General features: G+C 45.7%; 1 protein-coding gene across 1 annotated transcript in view; it reads right to left on the bottom strand.

Moving 5' to 3' along the window:
- gna12a (guanine nucleotide binding protein (G protein) alpha 12a) overlaps nt 1-17,500 on the bottom strand; it is a 25,702-nt gene that overhangs the window by 2,981 nt on the left and 5,221 nt on the right. The window contains exon 2 of the mRNA XM_038982160.1: nt 277-327. Coding sequence (XP_038838088.1) covers nt 277-327 — 51 coding nt within the window. The remainder of the gene's footprint in view (nt 1-276; nt 328-17,500) is intronic.

The following is a 17,500-nucleotide window of genomic DNA, read 5'->3' as shown; positions in this document are numbered from 1 at the left end:
AGGAGGAGAGACGAGGAGAGAGGGATGGAAGGATGGAGGAGAGAGGAGCAGAGAGGAGGAGAGAGGAGGAGAGAGGGATGGAAGGAGGAGAGAGAGGAGAGAGGAGAACAGTAATATTATCATGCTCTTTGATTGTTTTTGGTTGTCATTTATGTACAGTATTCAACAACATTGTCAAGTTAATGTAATTACATAGTCAATAATACTATCAGATGTGGGGGGGGGGGGGTGGCCAGAGGTTCTGACATTAAAGGTGAAGAAGCTCCGCCCACTCACCGGCTGGCCAATCCGGTCCAGGTTATCCAGGAAGTATTTCACCGACTCACTCTGTAGACAGGAAGAGACAACAGTGGTTTTGATGTAATGAAACGTTTTATTCCATTGTTTCCATTGGACACAACAAGCTGAAGACGCAGCTCAAGCACACGTTTCTGGAAGGATTTGCTTTATATTTCAACCACACACACAACAAACACTCTTCCCACTGGGCAAAGACGTCAATTCAACGTCTATTCCACGTTGGTTCAATGTAATTTCATTGAAAAGACGTGAAAACGATGTTGATTCAACCAGTGTGTGTCCAGTGTGAAACGATGTTGATTCAACCAGTGTGTGTCCAGTGTGAAACGATGTTGATTCAACTCTACAAAACGAATCATTAAACTCAACCCTGAGAGAGAGAGAGGGAGGGAGGGAGAGGGATGGAGGGAGAGAGGGAGAGAGGGAGGTAGAGAGAGAGAGAGAGAGAGAGAGAGAGAGAGAGAGAGAGAGAGAGAGAGAGAGAGAGAGAGAGAGAGAGAGACAGAGTGAGAGGGAGGGGAGAGTGAGGGAGGGGGAGAGGGAGGGAGAAAGAGTGAGAGGGAGGGGAGGGGAGAGAGAGGGAGAGAGGGAGAGGAAGGGAGGGAGCCAGGGAGGGAGGGAGAGAGAGAGCGAGAGGGGAGGGAGGCAGGGAGGGAGGGAGAGAGAGAGGGAGAGGGAGGGAGAAAGAGAGAGAGAGGGAGGGAGGGACAGAGGGGGAGAAAGAGAGAGAGGGAGAGAGGGGGAGAGGGAGAGGGAGGGAGAAAGAGAGAGAGAGGGAGGGAGGGACAGAAAGAGAGAGAGAGAGGGAAGGAGGGAGGGGGAGAGGGAGAGAGAGAGAAAGAGGGGGAGAAAGAGAGAGAGGGGAAGAGGGAGAGGGAGGGAGAAAGAGAGAGGGAGGGAGGGAGGGAGGGGGGAGGGATGGGGAGAGGGAAGGAGGGAGGGGGAGAGGGAGAGAGAGAGGGGGGAGGGAGAGAGAGAGAGGGGGGGGGGGGGAGGGAGAGAGAGAGAAAGAGGGGGAGAGAGGGAGAGAGAGGAAAGGAGAAAGAGAGCAATGTTTTCTGATATTATTAATGTGTTCCAGGGGCTCTATGAAGCAATCTCCCAATGCCTCTGAAGGGAACAACACTAAACAGATCCAGGATCAGCCTATTAATGTGTTCCAGGGGCTCTATGAAGCAATCTCCCAATGCCTCTGAAGGGAACAACACTACACAGATCCAGGATCAGCCTATTAATGTGTTCCAGGGGCTCTATGAAGCAATCTCCCAATGCCTCTGAAGGGAACAACACTACACAGATCCAGGATCAGTTTATTAATGTGTTCCAGGGGCTCTATGAAGCAATCTCCCAATGTCATTGGTCCATTTTATGAATAGGTGTCCCCAGGCTGTATCAAACCCACGACCCCTTGGTCTTACATGCACCGATTGAGCCAAACGGGATGTTTAACGTTATTTAGTATGATAGTTCAGTCTGGTACATTGAGCCAAACGGGATGTTTAACGTTATTTAGTATGATAGTTCAGTCTGGTACATTGAGCCAAACGGGATGTTTAACGTTATTTAGTATGATAGTTCAGTCTGGTACATTGAGCCAAACGGGATGTTTAACGTTATTTAGTATGATAGTTCAGTCTGGTACATTGAGCCAAACGGGATGTTTAACGTTATTTAGTATGATAGTTCAGTCTGGTACATTGAGCCAAACGGGATGCTTAACGTTATTTAGTATGATAATTCAGTCTGGTACATTGAGCCAAACGGGATGTTTAACGTTATTTAGTATGATAGTTCAGTCTGGTACATTGAGCCAAACGGGATGTTTAACGTTATTTAGTATGATAGTTCAGTCTGGTACATTGAGCCAAACGGGATGCTTAACGTTATTTAGTATGATAGTTCAGTCTGGTACATTGAGCCAAACGGGATGTTTAACCTCTACCGACCACCAAACCCGGATCCGGGATCCCCCCCAGCATAATTGCTGACTAGCATAGCCTAGCCTAAAGTTACAGGGATATCATAAAAAAAATTGTTCATGAAATCACAAGTCCAAGACACCAAATGAAAGATACAGATCTTGTGATTCAAGCCGTCATCTCTGATTTGTAAAATGTTTTACAGGGAAGACAAAATATGTAAATCTATTAGCTAACCACTGTTAGCAAAAGACAACAATTTTTTTACTCCACCATTTTCTTACTGCATCAGTAGCTATCACCAATTCGGCTAAACTAAGATATTGATAGCCACTAACAAAGAAAAAACCTCATCAGATGACAGTCTGATAACATATTTATTGTATAGGATAGGTTTTGTTAGAAAAATGTGCATATTTCAGGTATAAATCATAGTTTGCTATTGCAGCCACCATCACAAATCTCACCAAAGCGACTAGAATTACTACAGAAAGCAACTTGTATTACCAATTTACTCATCATAAAACATTTCTTAAAAATACACAGCACATAGCAATGGAAAGACACAGATCTAGTGAATTCAGACAACATTTCAGATTTTCTAAGTGTTTTACGGCGAAAACACAATAAATCGTTATATTAGCATACCACATATGCAAACGTTACCCCAGCATGAATTCAAGCCAAAGAGAGCGATAACGTAATCATCGCCAAAATATATTAATTTTTTCACTAACCTTCTCAGAATTCTTCCGATGACACTCCTGTAACATCATATTACAACATACATATATTGTTTGTTCGAAAATGTGCATATTTAGCCATAAAAAAACGTGGTTATACAATGAAAATAGTAGCAAATCAAGCCTCAAAATGTCTGACGTCATCTTTCAGAGTGATCTAGTTTAATTGAAAGCTAATCATATACTTGACTAAAAAATACAGGGTTGACAGGAATCGAAAGACAAATTAGTTCTTAATGCAATCGCTGATTTACATTTTTTAAATTATCCTTACTTTTCAATACAGGTTGCGCCAAGCGAAGCTATAGAAAACAAAATGGCGCCATAAGCGTTTAAAATTTTTCGACAGAAACACGATTTATCATCATAAATTGTTCTTACTGTGAGCTGTTCTTCCATCAGAATCTTGGGCAAAGAATCCTTTCTTGGGTCTAATCGTCTTTTGGTCGAAAGATGTCCTCTTGTCCGTCGAAATGCCCACTAACGTTCGACCGGGACCCCGAAACGTGCCCGGCGCTTCAACGTGCAACACAAAGCAATGCCTCAAAATCGCACTAAACGGATATAAATTGCTATAAAACGGTTTAAATTAACTACCTTATGATGCTTTTAACACCTCTAACGAGTAAAAACATGACCAGAGAAATATTACTGGCTAAACTAAAGCTTGGAAGGAGGCGAGTCCGATGTCCTTCGCGCGCAAGGCGCAGGCAGCAAAGGGAAGCTACTTCCGGTATTTGCTGTTTTATACAGCCCCTGATTGCGCAATCGACTCCATTCAAAGCGTCATCACGCACTGACATCCAGGGGAAGACGTAAGACGTGTCTGTTTCTCCATAGCATTTACACGGACCTTCAAACTGACTCCAGATCAGTGGCCAAAATGTTTGAAATCTGACTCCCTATCATGAAAAGTGCTGTAGATTGAGTTCTGTTTCACTCAGAGACAAAATTCCAACGGCTATAGAAGCTAGAGACTGTTTTCTATCCAATAATAATAATAATATGCATATTGTACGAGCAAGAATTGAGTAGGAAGCCGTTTAATCTGTAGTGCAAATTATGCTAATGCGAAACAGCACCCCCTATATTCGCAAGATAACGTTATTTAGTATGATAGTTCAGTCTGGTACATTGAGCCAAACGGGATGTTTAACGTTATTTAGTATGGAGGGAGGGAGGGAGAGGGATGGAGGGAGAGAGGGAGAGGGAGGGAAGGAAGGGGGAGAGGGAGAGAGGGAGGTAGAGAGAGAGAGAGAGAGAGAGAGAGAGAGAGAGAGAGAGAGAGAGAGAGAGAGAGAGAGAGAGAGAGAGAGAGAGAGAGAGAGAGAGAGAGACAGAGTGAGAGGGAGGGGAGAGTGAGGGAGGGGGAGAGGGAGGGAGAAAGAGTGAGAGGGAGGGGAGGGGAGAGAGAGGGAGAGAGGGAGAGGAAGGGAGGGAGCCAGGGAGGGAGGGAGAGAGAGAGAGGGGGAGGGAGGCAGGGAGGGAGGGAGAGAGGGAGAGGGAGGGAGAAAGAGAGAGAGAGGGAGGGAGGGACAGGGGGGGAGAAAGAGAGAGATGGAGAGAGGGGGTAGATGGAGAGGGACAGGGAGAAAGAGAGAGAGAGGGAGGGAGGGACAGAAAGAGAGAGAGAGAGGGAAAGAGGGGGAGAAAGAGAGAGAGGGGAAGAGGGAGAGGGAGGGAGAAAGAGAGAGGGAGGGAGGGAGGGAGGGGGAGGGATGGGGAGAGGGAAGGAGGGAGGGGGAGAGGGAGAGAGAGAGGGGGGAGGGAGAGAGAGAGAGGGGGGGGGGGAGGGAGAGAGAGAGAAAGAGGGGGAGAGAGGGAGAGAGAGGAAAGGAGAAAGAGAGCAATGTTTTCTGATATTATTAATGTGTTCCAGGGGCTCTATGAAGCAATCTCCCAATGCCTCTGAAGGGAACAACACTAAACAGATCCAGGATCAGCCTATTAATGTGTTCCAGGGGCTCTATGAAGCAATCTCCCAATGCCTCTGAAGGGAACAACACTACACAGATCCAGGATCAGCCTATTAATGTGTTCCAGGGGCTCTATGAAGCAATCTCCCAATGCCTCTGAAGGGAACAACACTACACAGATCCAGGATCAGTTTATTAATGTGTTCCAGGGGCTCTATGAAGCAATCTCCCAATGTCATTGGTCCATTTTATGAATAGGTGTCCCCAGGCTGTATCAAACCCACGACCCCTTGGTCTTACATGCACCGATTGAGCCAAACGGGATGTTTAACGTTATTTAGTATGATAGTTCAGTCTGGTACATTGAGCCAAACGGGATGTTTAACGTTATTTAGTATGATAGTTCAGTCTGGTACATTGAGCCAAACGGGATGTTTAACGTTATTTAGTATGATAGTTCAGTCTGGTACATTGAGCCAAACGGGATGTTTAACGTTATTTAGTATGATAGTTCAGTCTGGTACATTGAGCCAAACGGGATGTTTAACGTTATTTAGTATGATAGTTCAGTCTGGTACATTGAGCCAAACGGGATGTTTAACGTTATTTAGTATGATAGTTCAGTCTGGTACATTGAGCCAAACGGGATGCTTAACGTTATTTAGTATGATAATTCAGTCTGGTACATTGAGCCAAACGGGATGTTTAACGTTATTTAGTATGATAGTTCAGTCTGGTACATTGAGCCAAACGGGATGCTTAACGTTATTTAGTATGATAGTTCAGTCTGGTACATTGAGCCAAACGGGATGCTTAACGTTATTTAGTATGATAGTTCAGTCTGGTACATTGAGCCAAACGGGATGGTTAACCTCTACCGACCACCAAACCCGGATCCGGGATCCCCCCCAGCATAATTGCTGACTAGCATAGCCTAGCCTAAAGTTACAGGGATATCATAAAAAAAAATTGTTCATGAAATCACAAGTCCAAGACACCAAATGAAAGATACAGATCTTGTGATTCAAGCCGTCATCTCTGATTTGTAAAATGTTTTACAGGGAAGACAAAATATGTAAATCTATTAGCTAACCACTGTTAGCAAAAGACAACAATTTTTTTACTCCACCATTTTCTTACTGCATCAGTAGCTATCACCAATTCGGCTAAACTAAGATATTGATAGCCACTAACAAAGAAAAAACCTCATCAGATGACAGTCTGATAACATATTTATTGTATAGGATAGGTTTTGTTAGAAAAATGTGCATATTTCAGGTATAAATCATAGTTTGCTATTGCAGCCACCATCACAAATCTCACCAAAGCGACTAGAATTACTACAGAAAGCAACTTGTATTACCAATTTACTCATCATAAAACATTTCTTAAAAATACACAGCACATAGCAATGGAAAGACACAGATCTAGTGAATTCAGACAACATTTCAGATTTTCTAAGTGTTTTACGGCGAAAACACAATAAATCGTTATATTAGCATACCACATATGCAAACGTTACCCCAGCATGAATTCAAGCCAAAGAGAGCGATAACGTAATCATCGCCAAAATATATTAATTTTTTCACTAACCTTCTCAGAATTCTTCCGATGACACTCCTGTAACATCATATTACAACATACATATATTGTTTGTTCGAAAATGTGCATATTTAGCCATAAAAAACCGTGGTTATACAATGAAAATAGTAGCAAATCAAGCCTCAAAATGTCTGACGTCATCTTTCAGAGTGATCTAGTTTAATTGAAAGCTAATCATATACTTGACTAAAAAATACAGGGTTGACAGGAATCGAAAGACAAATTAGTTCTTAATGCAATCGCTGATTTACATTTTTTAAATTATCCTTACTTTTCAATACAGGTTGCGCCAAGCGAAGCTATAGAAAACAAAATGGCGCCATAAGCGTTTAAATTTTTTCGACAGAAACACGATTTATCATCATAAATTGTTCTTACTGTGAGCTGTTCTTCCATCAGAATCTTGGGCAAAGAATCCTTTCTTGGGTCTAATCGTCTTTTGGTCGAAAGATGTCCTCTTGTCCGTCGAAATGCCCACTAACGTTCGACCGGGACCCCGAAACGTGCCCGGCGCTTCAACGTGCAACACAAAGCAATGCCTCAAAATCGCACTAAACGGATATAAATTGCTATAAAACGGTTTAAATTAACTACCTTATGATGCTTTTAACACCTCTAACGAGTAAAAACATGACCAGAGAAATATTACTGGCTAAACTAAAGCTTGGAAGGAGGCGAGTCCGATGTCCTTCGCGCGCAAGGCGCAGGCAGCAAAGGGAAGCTACTTCCGGTATTTGCTGTTTTATACAGCCCCTGATTGCGCAATCGACTCCATTCAAAGCGTCATCACGCACTGACATCCAGGGGAAGACGTAAGACGTGTCTGTTTCTCCATAGCATTTACACGGACCTTCAAACTGACTCCAGATCAGTGGCCAAAATGTTTGAAATCTGACTCCCTATCATGAAAAGTGCTGTAGATTGAGTTCTGTTTCACTCAGAGACAAAATTCCAACGGCTATAGAAGCTAGAGACTGTTTTCTATCCAATAATAATAATAATATGCATATTGTACGAGCAAGAATTGAGTAGGAAGCCGTTTAATCTGTAGTGCAAATTATGCTAATGCGAAACAGCACCCCCTATATTCGCAAGATAACGTTATTTAGTATGATAGTTCAGTCTGGTACATTGAGCCAAACGGGATGTTTAACGTTATTTAGTATGATAGTTCAGTCTGGTACATTGAGCCAAACGGGATGTTTAACGTTATTTAGTATGATAGTTCAGTCTGGTACATTGAGACAAACGGGATGTTTAACGTTATTTAGTATGATAGTTCAGTCTGGTACATTGAGCCAAACGGGATGCTTAACGTTATTTAGTATGATAGTTCAGTCTGGTACATTGAGCCAAACGGGATGTTTAACGTTATTTAGTATGATAGTTCAGTCTGGTACATTGAGCCAAACGGGATGTTTAACGTTATTTAGTATGATAGTTCAGTCTGGTACATTGAGCCAAACGGGATGCTTAACGTTATTTAGTATGATAGTTCAGTCTGGTACATTGAGCCAAACGGGATGTTTAACGTTATTTAGTATGATAGTTCAGTCTGGTACATTGAGCCAAACGGGATGTTTAACGTTATTTAGTATGATAGTTCAGTCTGGTACATTGAGCCAAACGGGATGCTTAACGTTATTTAGTATGATAATTCAGTCTGGTACATTGAGCCAAACGGGATGTTTAACGTTATTTAGTATGATAATTCAGTCTGGTACATTGAGCCAAACGGGATGTTTAACGTTATTTAGTATGATAGTTCAGTCTGGTACATTGAGCCAAACGGGATGTTTAACGTTATTTAGTATGATAGTTCAGTCTGGTACATTGAGCCAAACGGGATGTTTAACGTTATTTAGTATGATAGTTCAGTCTGGTACATTGAGCCAAACGGGATGCTTAACGTTATTTAGTATGATAGTTCAGTCTGGTACATTGAGCCAAACGGGATGTTTAACGTTATTTAGTATGATAATTCAGTCTGGTACATTGAGCCAAACGGGATGTTTAACGTTATTTAGTATGATAGTTCAGTCTGGTACATTGAGCCAAACGGGATGTTTAACGTTATTTAGTATGATAGTTCAGTCTGGTACATTGAGCCAAACGGGATGTTTAACGTTATTTAGTATGATAATTCAGTCTGGTACATTGAGCCAAACGGGATGTTTAACGTTATTTAGTATGATAGTTCAGTCTGGTACATTGAGCCAAACGGGATGTTTAACGTTATTTAGTATGATAGTTCAGTCTGGTACATTGAGCCAAACGGGATGCTTAACGTTATTTAGTATGATAGTTCAGTCTGGTACATTGAGCCAAACGGGATGTTTAACGTTATTTAGTATGATAGTTCAGTCTGGTACATTGAGCCAAACGGGATGTTTAACGTTATTTAGTATGATAGTTCAGTCTGGTACATTGTAACCTCAATCACATCCACCACCCCAGGAAACAGCTGTGTGTGTGAAAACAGAGAGAGGGATTAACCAGACAGAGAGACAGCAACCTCCCTCCCCTCCCTTCCCCACACACAGAAAACTAGCCCTCGTTCCAAAACTATTCCTCGTTCCAAAACTATTCCTCGTTCCAAAACTATTCCTCTTTTCAAAACTATTCCTCTTTTCAAAACTATTCCTCTTTCCAAAACTATTCCTCTTTCCAAAACTATTCCTCTTTCCAAACTATTCCTCTTTCCAAAACTATTCCTCTTTCCAAAACTATTCCTCTTTCCACTATTCCTCTTTCAATCCGTCTTTCATTTAGTTGATGGGCTCTGGTCTGGTCTTACTGTAAACGTCAGTTTGTCTTCTTCTCCTCATGAGATTCCAACTTGTCTTATAAATGAATAATAATTTGTCACAGAGTCGTGTTCTAAAACTGACCCCATTGGACGAACGTCCGTGAACCGTTATGCTGCCGTGCCAAACAGGAAACGCGACCCCCATGACCCAACGGCTGACCTGTGATGTCACCGCCACAGGAAACAAAGTCCGCCAACGCAAGGGGGAGGGGCCAGGAGGGGGTGAGGGGAATTCCCAGCATTGAGGAGATTAACACAGACAGACACACACACACACACACACAGACACACACAGACACACACACACACACACACACACACACACACACACACACACACACACACACACACACACACACATACTACACTCTAGTCTCACTCTGCCATACCACCAAAATCACGTCGTTGTCACACCTGGAGAATTTACCTGGAGAATTTAGTTTTGGTGCAAAAACACAGAGGACCGATTTAGATTAGATGTTAAATTTCTAGACCCCCATCCCCCGCCAGCCTGTAGAACGGCTGCTGGGTGCTATGTGAACCACTGATTACCGTCCCGGTAGTCGGTGTTGTTACCTATGCTAGACCCCCCCCATCCCCCTCCAGCCTGTAGAACGGCTTCTGGGTGCTATGTGAACCACTGATTACCGTCTCGGTAGTCGGTGTTGTTACCTATGCTAGACCCCCCCCATCCCCCGCCAGCCTGTAGAACGGCTTCTGGGTGCTATGTGAAACACTGATTACCGTCCCGGTAGTCGGTGTTGTTACCTAGACCCCCCCCCCCCCCCCTCCAGCCTGTAGAACGGCTGCTGGGTGCTATGTGAACCACTGATTACCGTCCCGGTAGTCGGTGTTGTTACCTATGCTAGACCCCCCCATCCCCCTCCAGCCTGTAGAACGGCTTCTGGGTGCTATGTGAACCACTGATTACCGTCTCGGTAGTCGGTGTTGTTACCTATGCTAGACCCCCCCCATCCCCCGCCAGCCTGTAGAACGGCTTCTGGGTGCTATGTGAAACACTGATTACCGTCCCGGTAGTCGGTGTTGTTACCTAGACCCCCCCCCCCCCCCCCCCCAGCCTGTAGAACGGCTGCTGGGTGCTATGTGAACCACTGATTACCGTCCCGGTAGTCGGTGTTGTTACCTATGCTAGTTTTTCAAGTTCAAGTGTTGCTGACAAGTCTGCGATTTATATTTTATTGAAAGTGAATTATTAAGGTCAAAGGTCACGTTCTAAACCGCTCTGGTGACAAACCCTTTTCCTTCTGTGTCCATTCATCCTGTCCACACGGCCGCTTCGCTACCACTGAAAATATCTTGAAGATTGCCCATTATTTAGTTTCTAAGGACCCATAAAACAGAGGCAGTGGGAGAACATATTCAAGTACATACATTTTTTTTTTAAACGGTGCATTATTAACTAGCGAGCTAGCTACAGTAGGCCACTTTGTAGGCTAACTCCACTGAGCTGCTAACTAGCTAGCTAGCTACAGTAGGCCACTTTGTAGGCTAACTCCACTGAGCTGCTAACTAGCTAGCTAGCTACAGTAGGCCACTTTGTAGGCTAACTCCACTGAGCTGCTAACTAGCTAGCTAGCTACAGTAGACCACTTTGCAGGCTAACTCCACTGAGCTGCTAACTAGCGAGCTAGCTAGAGTAGGCCACTTTGTAGGCTAACTCCACTGAGCTGCTAACTAGCGAGCTAGCTAGAGTAGGCCACTTTGTAGGCTAACTCCACTGAGCTGCTAACTAGCGAGCTAGCTAGAGTAGGCCACTTTGTAGGCTAACTCCACTGAGCTGCTAACTAGCGAGCTAGCTACAGTAGGCCACTTTGTAGGCTAACTCCACTGAGCTGCTAACTAGCTAGCTAGCTACAGTAGGCCACTTTGTAGGCTAACTCCACTGAGCTGCTAACTAGCTAGCTAGCTACAGTAGGCCACTTTGTAGGCTAACTCCACTGAGCTGCTAACTAGCGAGCTAGCTACAGTAGGCCACTTGAAGGCTAACTCCACTGAGCTGCTAACTAGCTAGCTAGCTACAGTAGGCCACTTTGTAGGCTAACTCCACTGAGCTGCTAACTAGCGAGCTAGCTACAGTAGGCCACTTTGTAGGCTAACTCCACTGAGCTGCTAACTAGCGAGCTAGCTACAGTAGGCCACTTTGTAGGCTAACTCCACTGAGCTGCTAACTAGCGAGCTAGCTACAGTAGGCCACTTTGTAGGCTAACTCCACTGAGCTGCTAACTAGCTAGCTAGCTACAGTAGGCCACTTTGTAGGCTAACTCCACTGAGCTGCTAACTAGCGAGCTAGCTACAGTAGGCCACTTTGTAGGCTAACTCCACTGAGCTGCTAACTAGCTACAGTAGGCCACTTTGTAGGCTAACTCCACTGAGCTGCTAACTAGCTAGCTAGCTACAGTAGGCCACTTTGTAGGCTAACTCCACTGAGCTGCTAACTAGCGAGCTAGCTACAGTAGGCCACTTTGTAGGCTAACTCCACTGAGCTGCTAACTAGCGAGCTAGCTACAGTAGGCCACTTTGTAGGCTAACTCCACTGAGCTGCTAACTAGCTAGCTAGCTACAGTAGGCCACTTTGTAGGCTAACTCCACTGAGCTGCTAACTAGCTAGCTAGCTACAGTAGGCCACTTTGTAGGATAACTCCACTGAGCTGCTAACTAGCTACAGTAGACCACTTTGTATGCTAACTCCACTGAGCTGCTAACTAGCTAGCTAGCTACAGTAGGCCACTTTGTAGGCTAACTCCACTGAGCTGCTAACTAGCGAGCTAGCTATACAGTAGGCCACTTTGTAGGCTTTGTAGGCTAACTCCACTGAGCTGCTAACTAGCTAGCTAGCTACAGTAGGCCACTTTGTAGGCTAACTCCACTGAGCTGCTAACTAGCTAGCTAGCTACAGTAGACCACTTTGCAGGCTAACTCCACTGAGCTGCTAACTAGCGAGCTAGCTAGAGTAGGCCACTTTGTAGGCTAACTCCACTGAGCTGCTAACTAGCGAGCTAGCTACAGTAGGCCACTTTGTAGGCTAACTCCACTGAGCTGCTAACTAGCGAGCTAGCTACAGTAGGCCGCTTTGTAGGCTAACTCCACTGAGCTGCTAACTAGCTAGCTAGCTACAGTAGGCCACTTTGTAGGCTAACTCCACTGAGCTGCTAACTAGCTAGCTAGCTACAGTAGGCCACTTTGTAGGCTAACTCCACTGAGCTGCTAACTAGCGAGCTAGCTACAGTAGGCCACTTTGTAGGCTAACTCCACTGAGCTGCTAACTAGCGAGCTAGCTACAGTAGGCCACTTTGAAGGCTAACTCCACTGAGCTGCTAACTAGCGAGCTAGCTACAGTAGGCCACTTTGAAGGCTAACTCCACTGAGCTGCTAACTAGCGAGCTAGCTACAGTAGGCCACTTTGAAGGCTAACTCCACTGAGCTGCTAACTAGCGAGCTAGCTACAGTAGGCCACTTTGAAGGCTAACTCCACTGAGCTGCTAACTAGCGAGCTAGCTACAGTAGGCCACTTTGAAGGCTAACTCCACTGAGCTGCTAACTAGCGAGCTAGCTAACTTCCTAAGTGAATTAAATGATTGCAGTAGTTCCCATAGATAGACATGGTTGCTCTATGTATCACTGACCCTGGATAAGCTAGGCTGGACACAGCTAACCTTTTAGGTCAATAATATGCTGTTTTTATTATCTTTTGGTTGGCTTTATCATCCTGAGAGAAATTGAACTAGTTAGTAGCTAGCTAGTTAGTTATACCTAGCTAGCTTACGAGGTTAGCTGACTTTTCTCAAAAAACGAATCTCATCGTGGCTAGCGACTTGTCCCGCATGCTAGCCTTTACAGCCAAATATCACGTCAGAAACATCTAAATATAAAATATTGATAAGGCCAGTGTTGTAAACCATTTCTTCCTTCTTACTGCAGCTTGACAGCTTTAGTTCATCTGGACAAAACGTTATAAAATGTTTTGTAATCAGTGGTTGTGTTGTTGATATTTTTTGGGTATAAATCTGATGAGCACCTTTGGAGCTCCTCCCAAGCAAGGCACCGGGTTCCCGCCCTCCCTGATTTCTGCCATGGAACTTCCCCAGACTTCCCCTTTTAGGGAAGCCTGGTTCGCGACGAGGCTTCAAACACCCATGCTGCTGACTGGAGCCACAGTGGTGTGACAAATAGCAGTATGCATCACTACTGATGCAGAGAGAGAGAGAGAGAGAGAGAGAGAGGGAGAGAGAGAGAGAGAGAGAGAGAGAGAGAGAGAGAGAGAGAGAGAGAGAGAGAGAGAGAGAGAGAGAGAGAGAGAGAGAGAGAGAGAGAGAGAGAGAGAGAAAAGAGAGTATTTTTTTCTCTGAAGTTACCATTTCAAAACTAAAATAACTTTATTAGTCGACAGTGAAAATGCTGACAGACTGTTTTAAAGACTGAGTAAGCAGATGGACTGAGGTTTCCTCTCTATTTCAGGAAGACAGTTAGAGAGGGGGGAGGGGGAGGGAGGGATGGGGGGAGGGGGAGAGAGAGAGAGAGAGAGAGGGAGGGAGGGATGGGGGAGAGAGAGAGAGGGAGGGAGGGATGGGGGAGAGAGGGAGATGGGGGGGAGAGAGGGGATGAGAGAGAGAGAGATGGCATGTTTTTTTGTATATAATTTATGACCCAAGTTAATAAAACATGTAACATTTGGGGGGAACTGAGGAAAAACCAATGACTAAAGCCTGTCACAGCAGATGCATTACAGCTGACCAATCAAAACAGGTTTTTGGTGGGTTAAACCGATCAATGGATATAACTGGTGTAGTTGTGGTGTGAGTGAATAAGGCAGCAGGAATGGAACTCCATTCACAGTCTGTATTGGTCAGATTAGAGGCTTTACTACTAGACCAGGTCTGAATAGACTGTGTGTTTGTGGCCCCTCTGTCTGTCTGTCTGTCTGTCTGTCTGTCTGTCTGTCTGTCTGTCTGTCTGTCTGTCTGTCTGTCTGTCTGTCTGTCTGTCTGTCTGTCTGTCTGTCTCTGTCTGTCTCTGTCTGTCTCTGTCTGTCTCTGTCTGTCTCTGTCTGTCTCTGTCTGTCTCTGTCTCTCCTGGTTGCTACGGGAACCCGGTGGTTGTTTTGAGAGCTTTTGGATTCGACTTGAAGGAGCTCATAACTATCACACACACTAGGGCTGTCCCCATAGGAGAACCCTTTATGGCTGTCCCCATAGGAGAACCCTTTAGGGCTGTCCCCATAGGAGAACCCTTTAGGGCTGTCCCCATAGGAGAACCCTTTAGGGCTGTCCCCCATAGGAGAACCCTTTAGGGCTGTCCCCCATAGGAGAACCCTTTATGGCTGTCCCCATAGGAGAACCCTTTAGGGCTGTCCCCATAGGAGAACCCTTTAGGGCTGTCCCCATAGGAGAACCCTTTAGGGCTGTCCCCATAGGAGAACCCTTTAGGGCTGTCCCCATAGGAGAACCCTTTAGGGCTGTCCCCCATAGGAGAACCCTTTAGGGCTGTCCCCCATAGGAGAACCCTTTATGGCTGTCCCCATAGGAGAACCCTTTAGGGCTGTCCCCATAGGAGAACCCTTTAGGGCTGTCCCCATAGGAGAACCCTTTAGGGCTGTCCCCATAGGAGAACCCTTTAGGGCTGTCCCCATAGGAGAACCCTTTAGGGCTGTCCCCATAGGAGAACCCTTTAGGGCTGTCCCCATAGGAGAACCCTTTAGGGCTGTCCCCATAGGAGAACCCTTTAGGGCTGTCCCCGTAGGAGAACCCTTTAGGGCTGTCCCCATAGGAGAACCCTTTAGGGCTGTCCCCATAGGAGAACCCTTTAGGGCTGTCCCCGTAGGATAACCCTTTAGGGCTGTCCCCGTAGGAGAACCCTTTAGGGCTGTCCCCATAGGAGAACCCTTTAGGGCTGTCCCCATAGGAGAACCCTTTAGGGCTGTCCCCGTAGGAGAACCCTTTAGGGCTGTCCCCGTAGGAGAACCCTTTAGGGCTGTCCCCATAGGAGAACCCTTTAGGGCTGTCCCCGTAGGAGAACCCTTTATAGCTGTCCCCATAGGAGAACCCTTTATTCAGCTGTCCCCATAGGAGAACCCTTTATTCAGCTGTCCCCATAGGAGAACCCTTTATTCAGCTGTCCCCATAGGAGAACCCTTTATTCAGCTGTCCCCATAGGAGAACCCTTTAGGGCTGTCCCCATAGGAGAACCCTTTAGGGCTGTCCCCATAGGAGAACCCTTTAGGGCTGTCCCCGACAAAAACAAAAAAAAATCTTGGTCAACCCGAGAGTCTTCTTGTTCTTTGTGACCCATTGATTGGTCTAAATGTTTAAACTTATTTTTACATATATAGTTAGACACACCCTGTGTGTTTGAATAACAAACAACTACATAGGCTCTGATCTTGTCTGATGCTTTAAGCACACTGTTTGATTAAATAATTAAGACACACAAATGACTCAGCAAAGAGGTTTGATGGTCACACTGTGTTCAAAATAAATGACAGCGAATGTCTGTGTGACAGGCGCATGTTGTCTCTCTCCTCCCTACTGCAGTGAACAGGCCCCACACCACAGTAAGTATATCTCTGTTGTCTCTCTCTCCTCCCTACTGCAGTGAACAGGCCCCACACCACAGTAAATATATCTCTGTTGTCTCTCTCCTCCCTACTGCAGTGAACAGGCCCCACACCACAGTAAATATATCTCTGTTGTCTCTCTCCTCCCTACTGCAGTGAACAGGCCCCACACCACAGTAAGTATATCTCTGTTGTCTCTCTCTCCTCCCTACTGCAGTGAACAGGCCCCACAGCACAGTAAGTATATCTCTGTTGTCTCTCTCTCCTCCCTACTGCAGTGAACAGGCCCCACACCACAGTAAGTTATCTCTGTCTCTCTCCTCCCTACTGCAGCGAACAGGCCCCACACCACAGTAAGTGTTTATCTCTGCTATCTCTCTCTCCTCCCTACTGCAGTGAACAGGCCCCACACCACAGTAAGTATATCTCTGTTGTCTCTCTCTCCTCCCTACTGCAGTGAACAGGCCCCACACCACAGTAAGTATATCTCTGTTGTCTCTCTCCTCCCTACTGCAGTGAACAGGCCCCACACCACAGTAAGTATATCTCTGTTGTCTCTCTCTCCTCCCTACTGCAGTGAACAGGCCCCACACCACAGTAAGTATATCTCTGTTGTCTCTCTCTCCTCCCTACTGCAGTGAACAGGCCCCACACCACAGTAAGTGTTTATCTCTGTTGTCTCTCTCTCCTCCCTACTGCAGTGAACAGGCCCCACACCACAGTAAGTATATCTCTGTTGTCTCTCTCTCCTCCCTACTGCAGTGAACAGGCCCCACAGCACAGTAAGTATATCTCTGTTGTCTCTCTCTCCTCCCTACTGCAGTGAACAGGCCCCACAGCACAGTAAGTATATCTCTGTTGTCTCTCTCTCCTCCCTACTGCAGTGAACAGGCCCCACACCACAGTAAGTATATCTCTGTTGTCTCTCTCCGCCCTACTGCAGCGAACAGGCCCCACACCACAGTAAATGTTTATCTCTGTTGTCTCTCTCCTCCCTACTGCAGTGAACAGGCCCCACACCACAGTAAATGTATATCTCTGTTGTCTCTCTCCTCCCTACTGCAGTGAACAGGCCCCACACCACAGTAAGTATATCTCTGTTGTCTCTCTCTCCTCCCTACTGCAGTGAACAGGCCCCACACCACAGTAAGTATATCTCTGTTGTCTCTCTCTCCTCCCTACTGCAGTGAACAGGCCCCACACCACAGTAAGTATATCTCTGTTGTCTCTCTCTCCTCCCTACTGCAGTGAACAGGCCCCACACCACAGTAAGTGTTAATCTCTGTTGTCTCTCTCTCCTCCCTACTGCAGTGAACAGGCCCCACACCACAGTAAGTATATCTATGTTGTCTCTCTCTCCTCCCTACTGCAGTGAACAGGCCCCACACCACAGTAAGTATATCTCTGTTGTCTCTCTCTCCTCCCTACTGGAGTGAACAGGCCCCACACCACAGTAAGTATATCTCTGTCTCTCTCCTCCCTACTGCAGCGAACAGGCCCCACACCACAGTAAGTGTTTATCTCTGCTATCTCTCTCTCCTCCCTACTGCAGTGAACAGGCCCCACAGCACAGTAAGTATATCTCTGTTGTCTCTCTCTCCTCCCTACTGTAGTGAACAGGCCCCACACCACAGTAAGTG

The sequence above is a fragment of the Salvelinus namaycush genome, unplaced genomic scaffold, assembly GCF_016432855.1.
Source record: "Salvelinus namaycush isolate Seneca unplaced genomic scaffold, SaNama_1.0 Scaffold105, whole genome shotgun sequence".
Lineage (NCBI taxonomy): Eukaryota > Metazoa > Chordata > Actinopteri > Salmoniformes > Salmonidae > Salvelinus > Salvelinus namaycush.
This window is presented reverse-complemented; position numbering and strand designations above follow the sequence as displayed.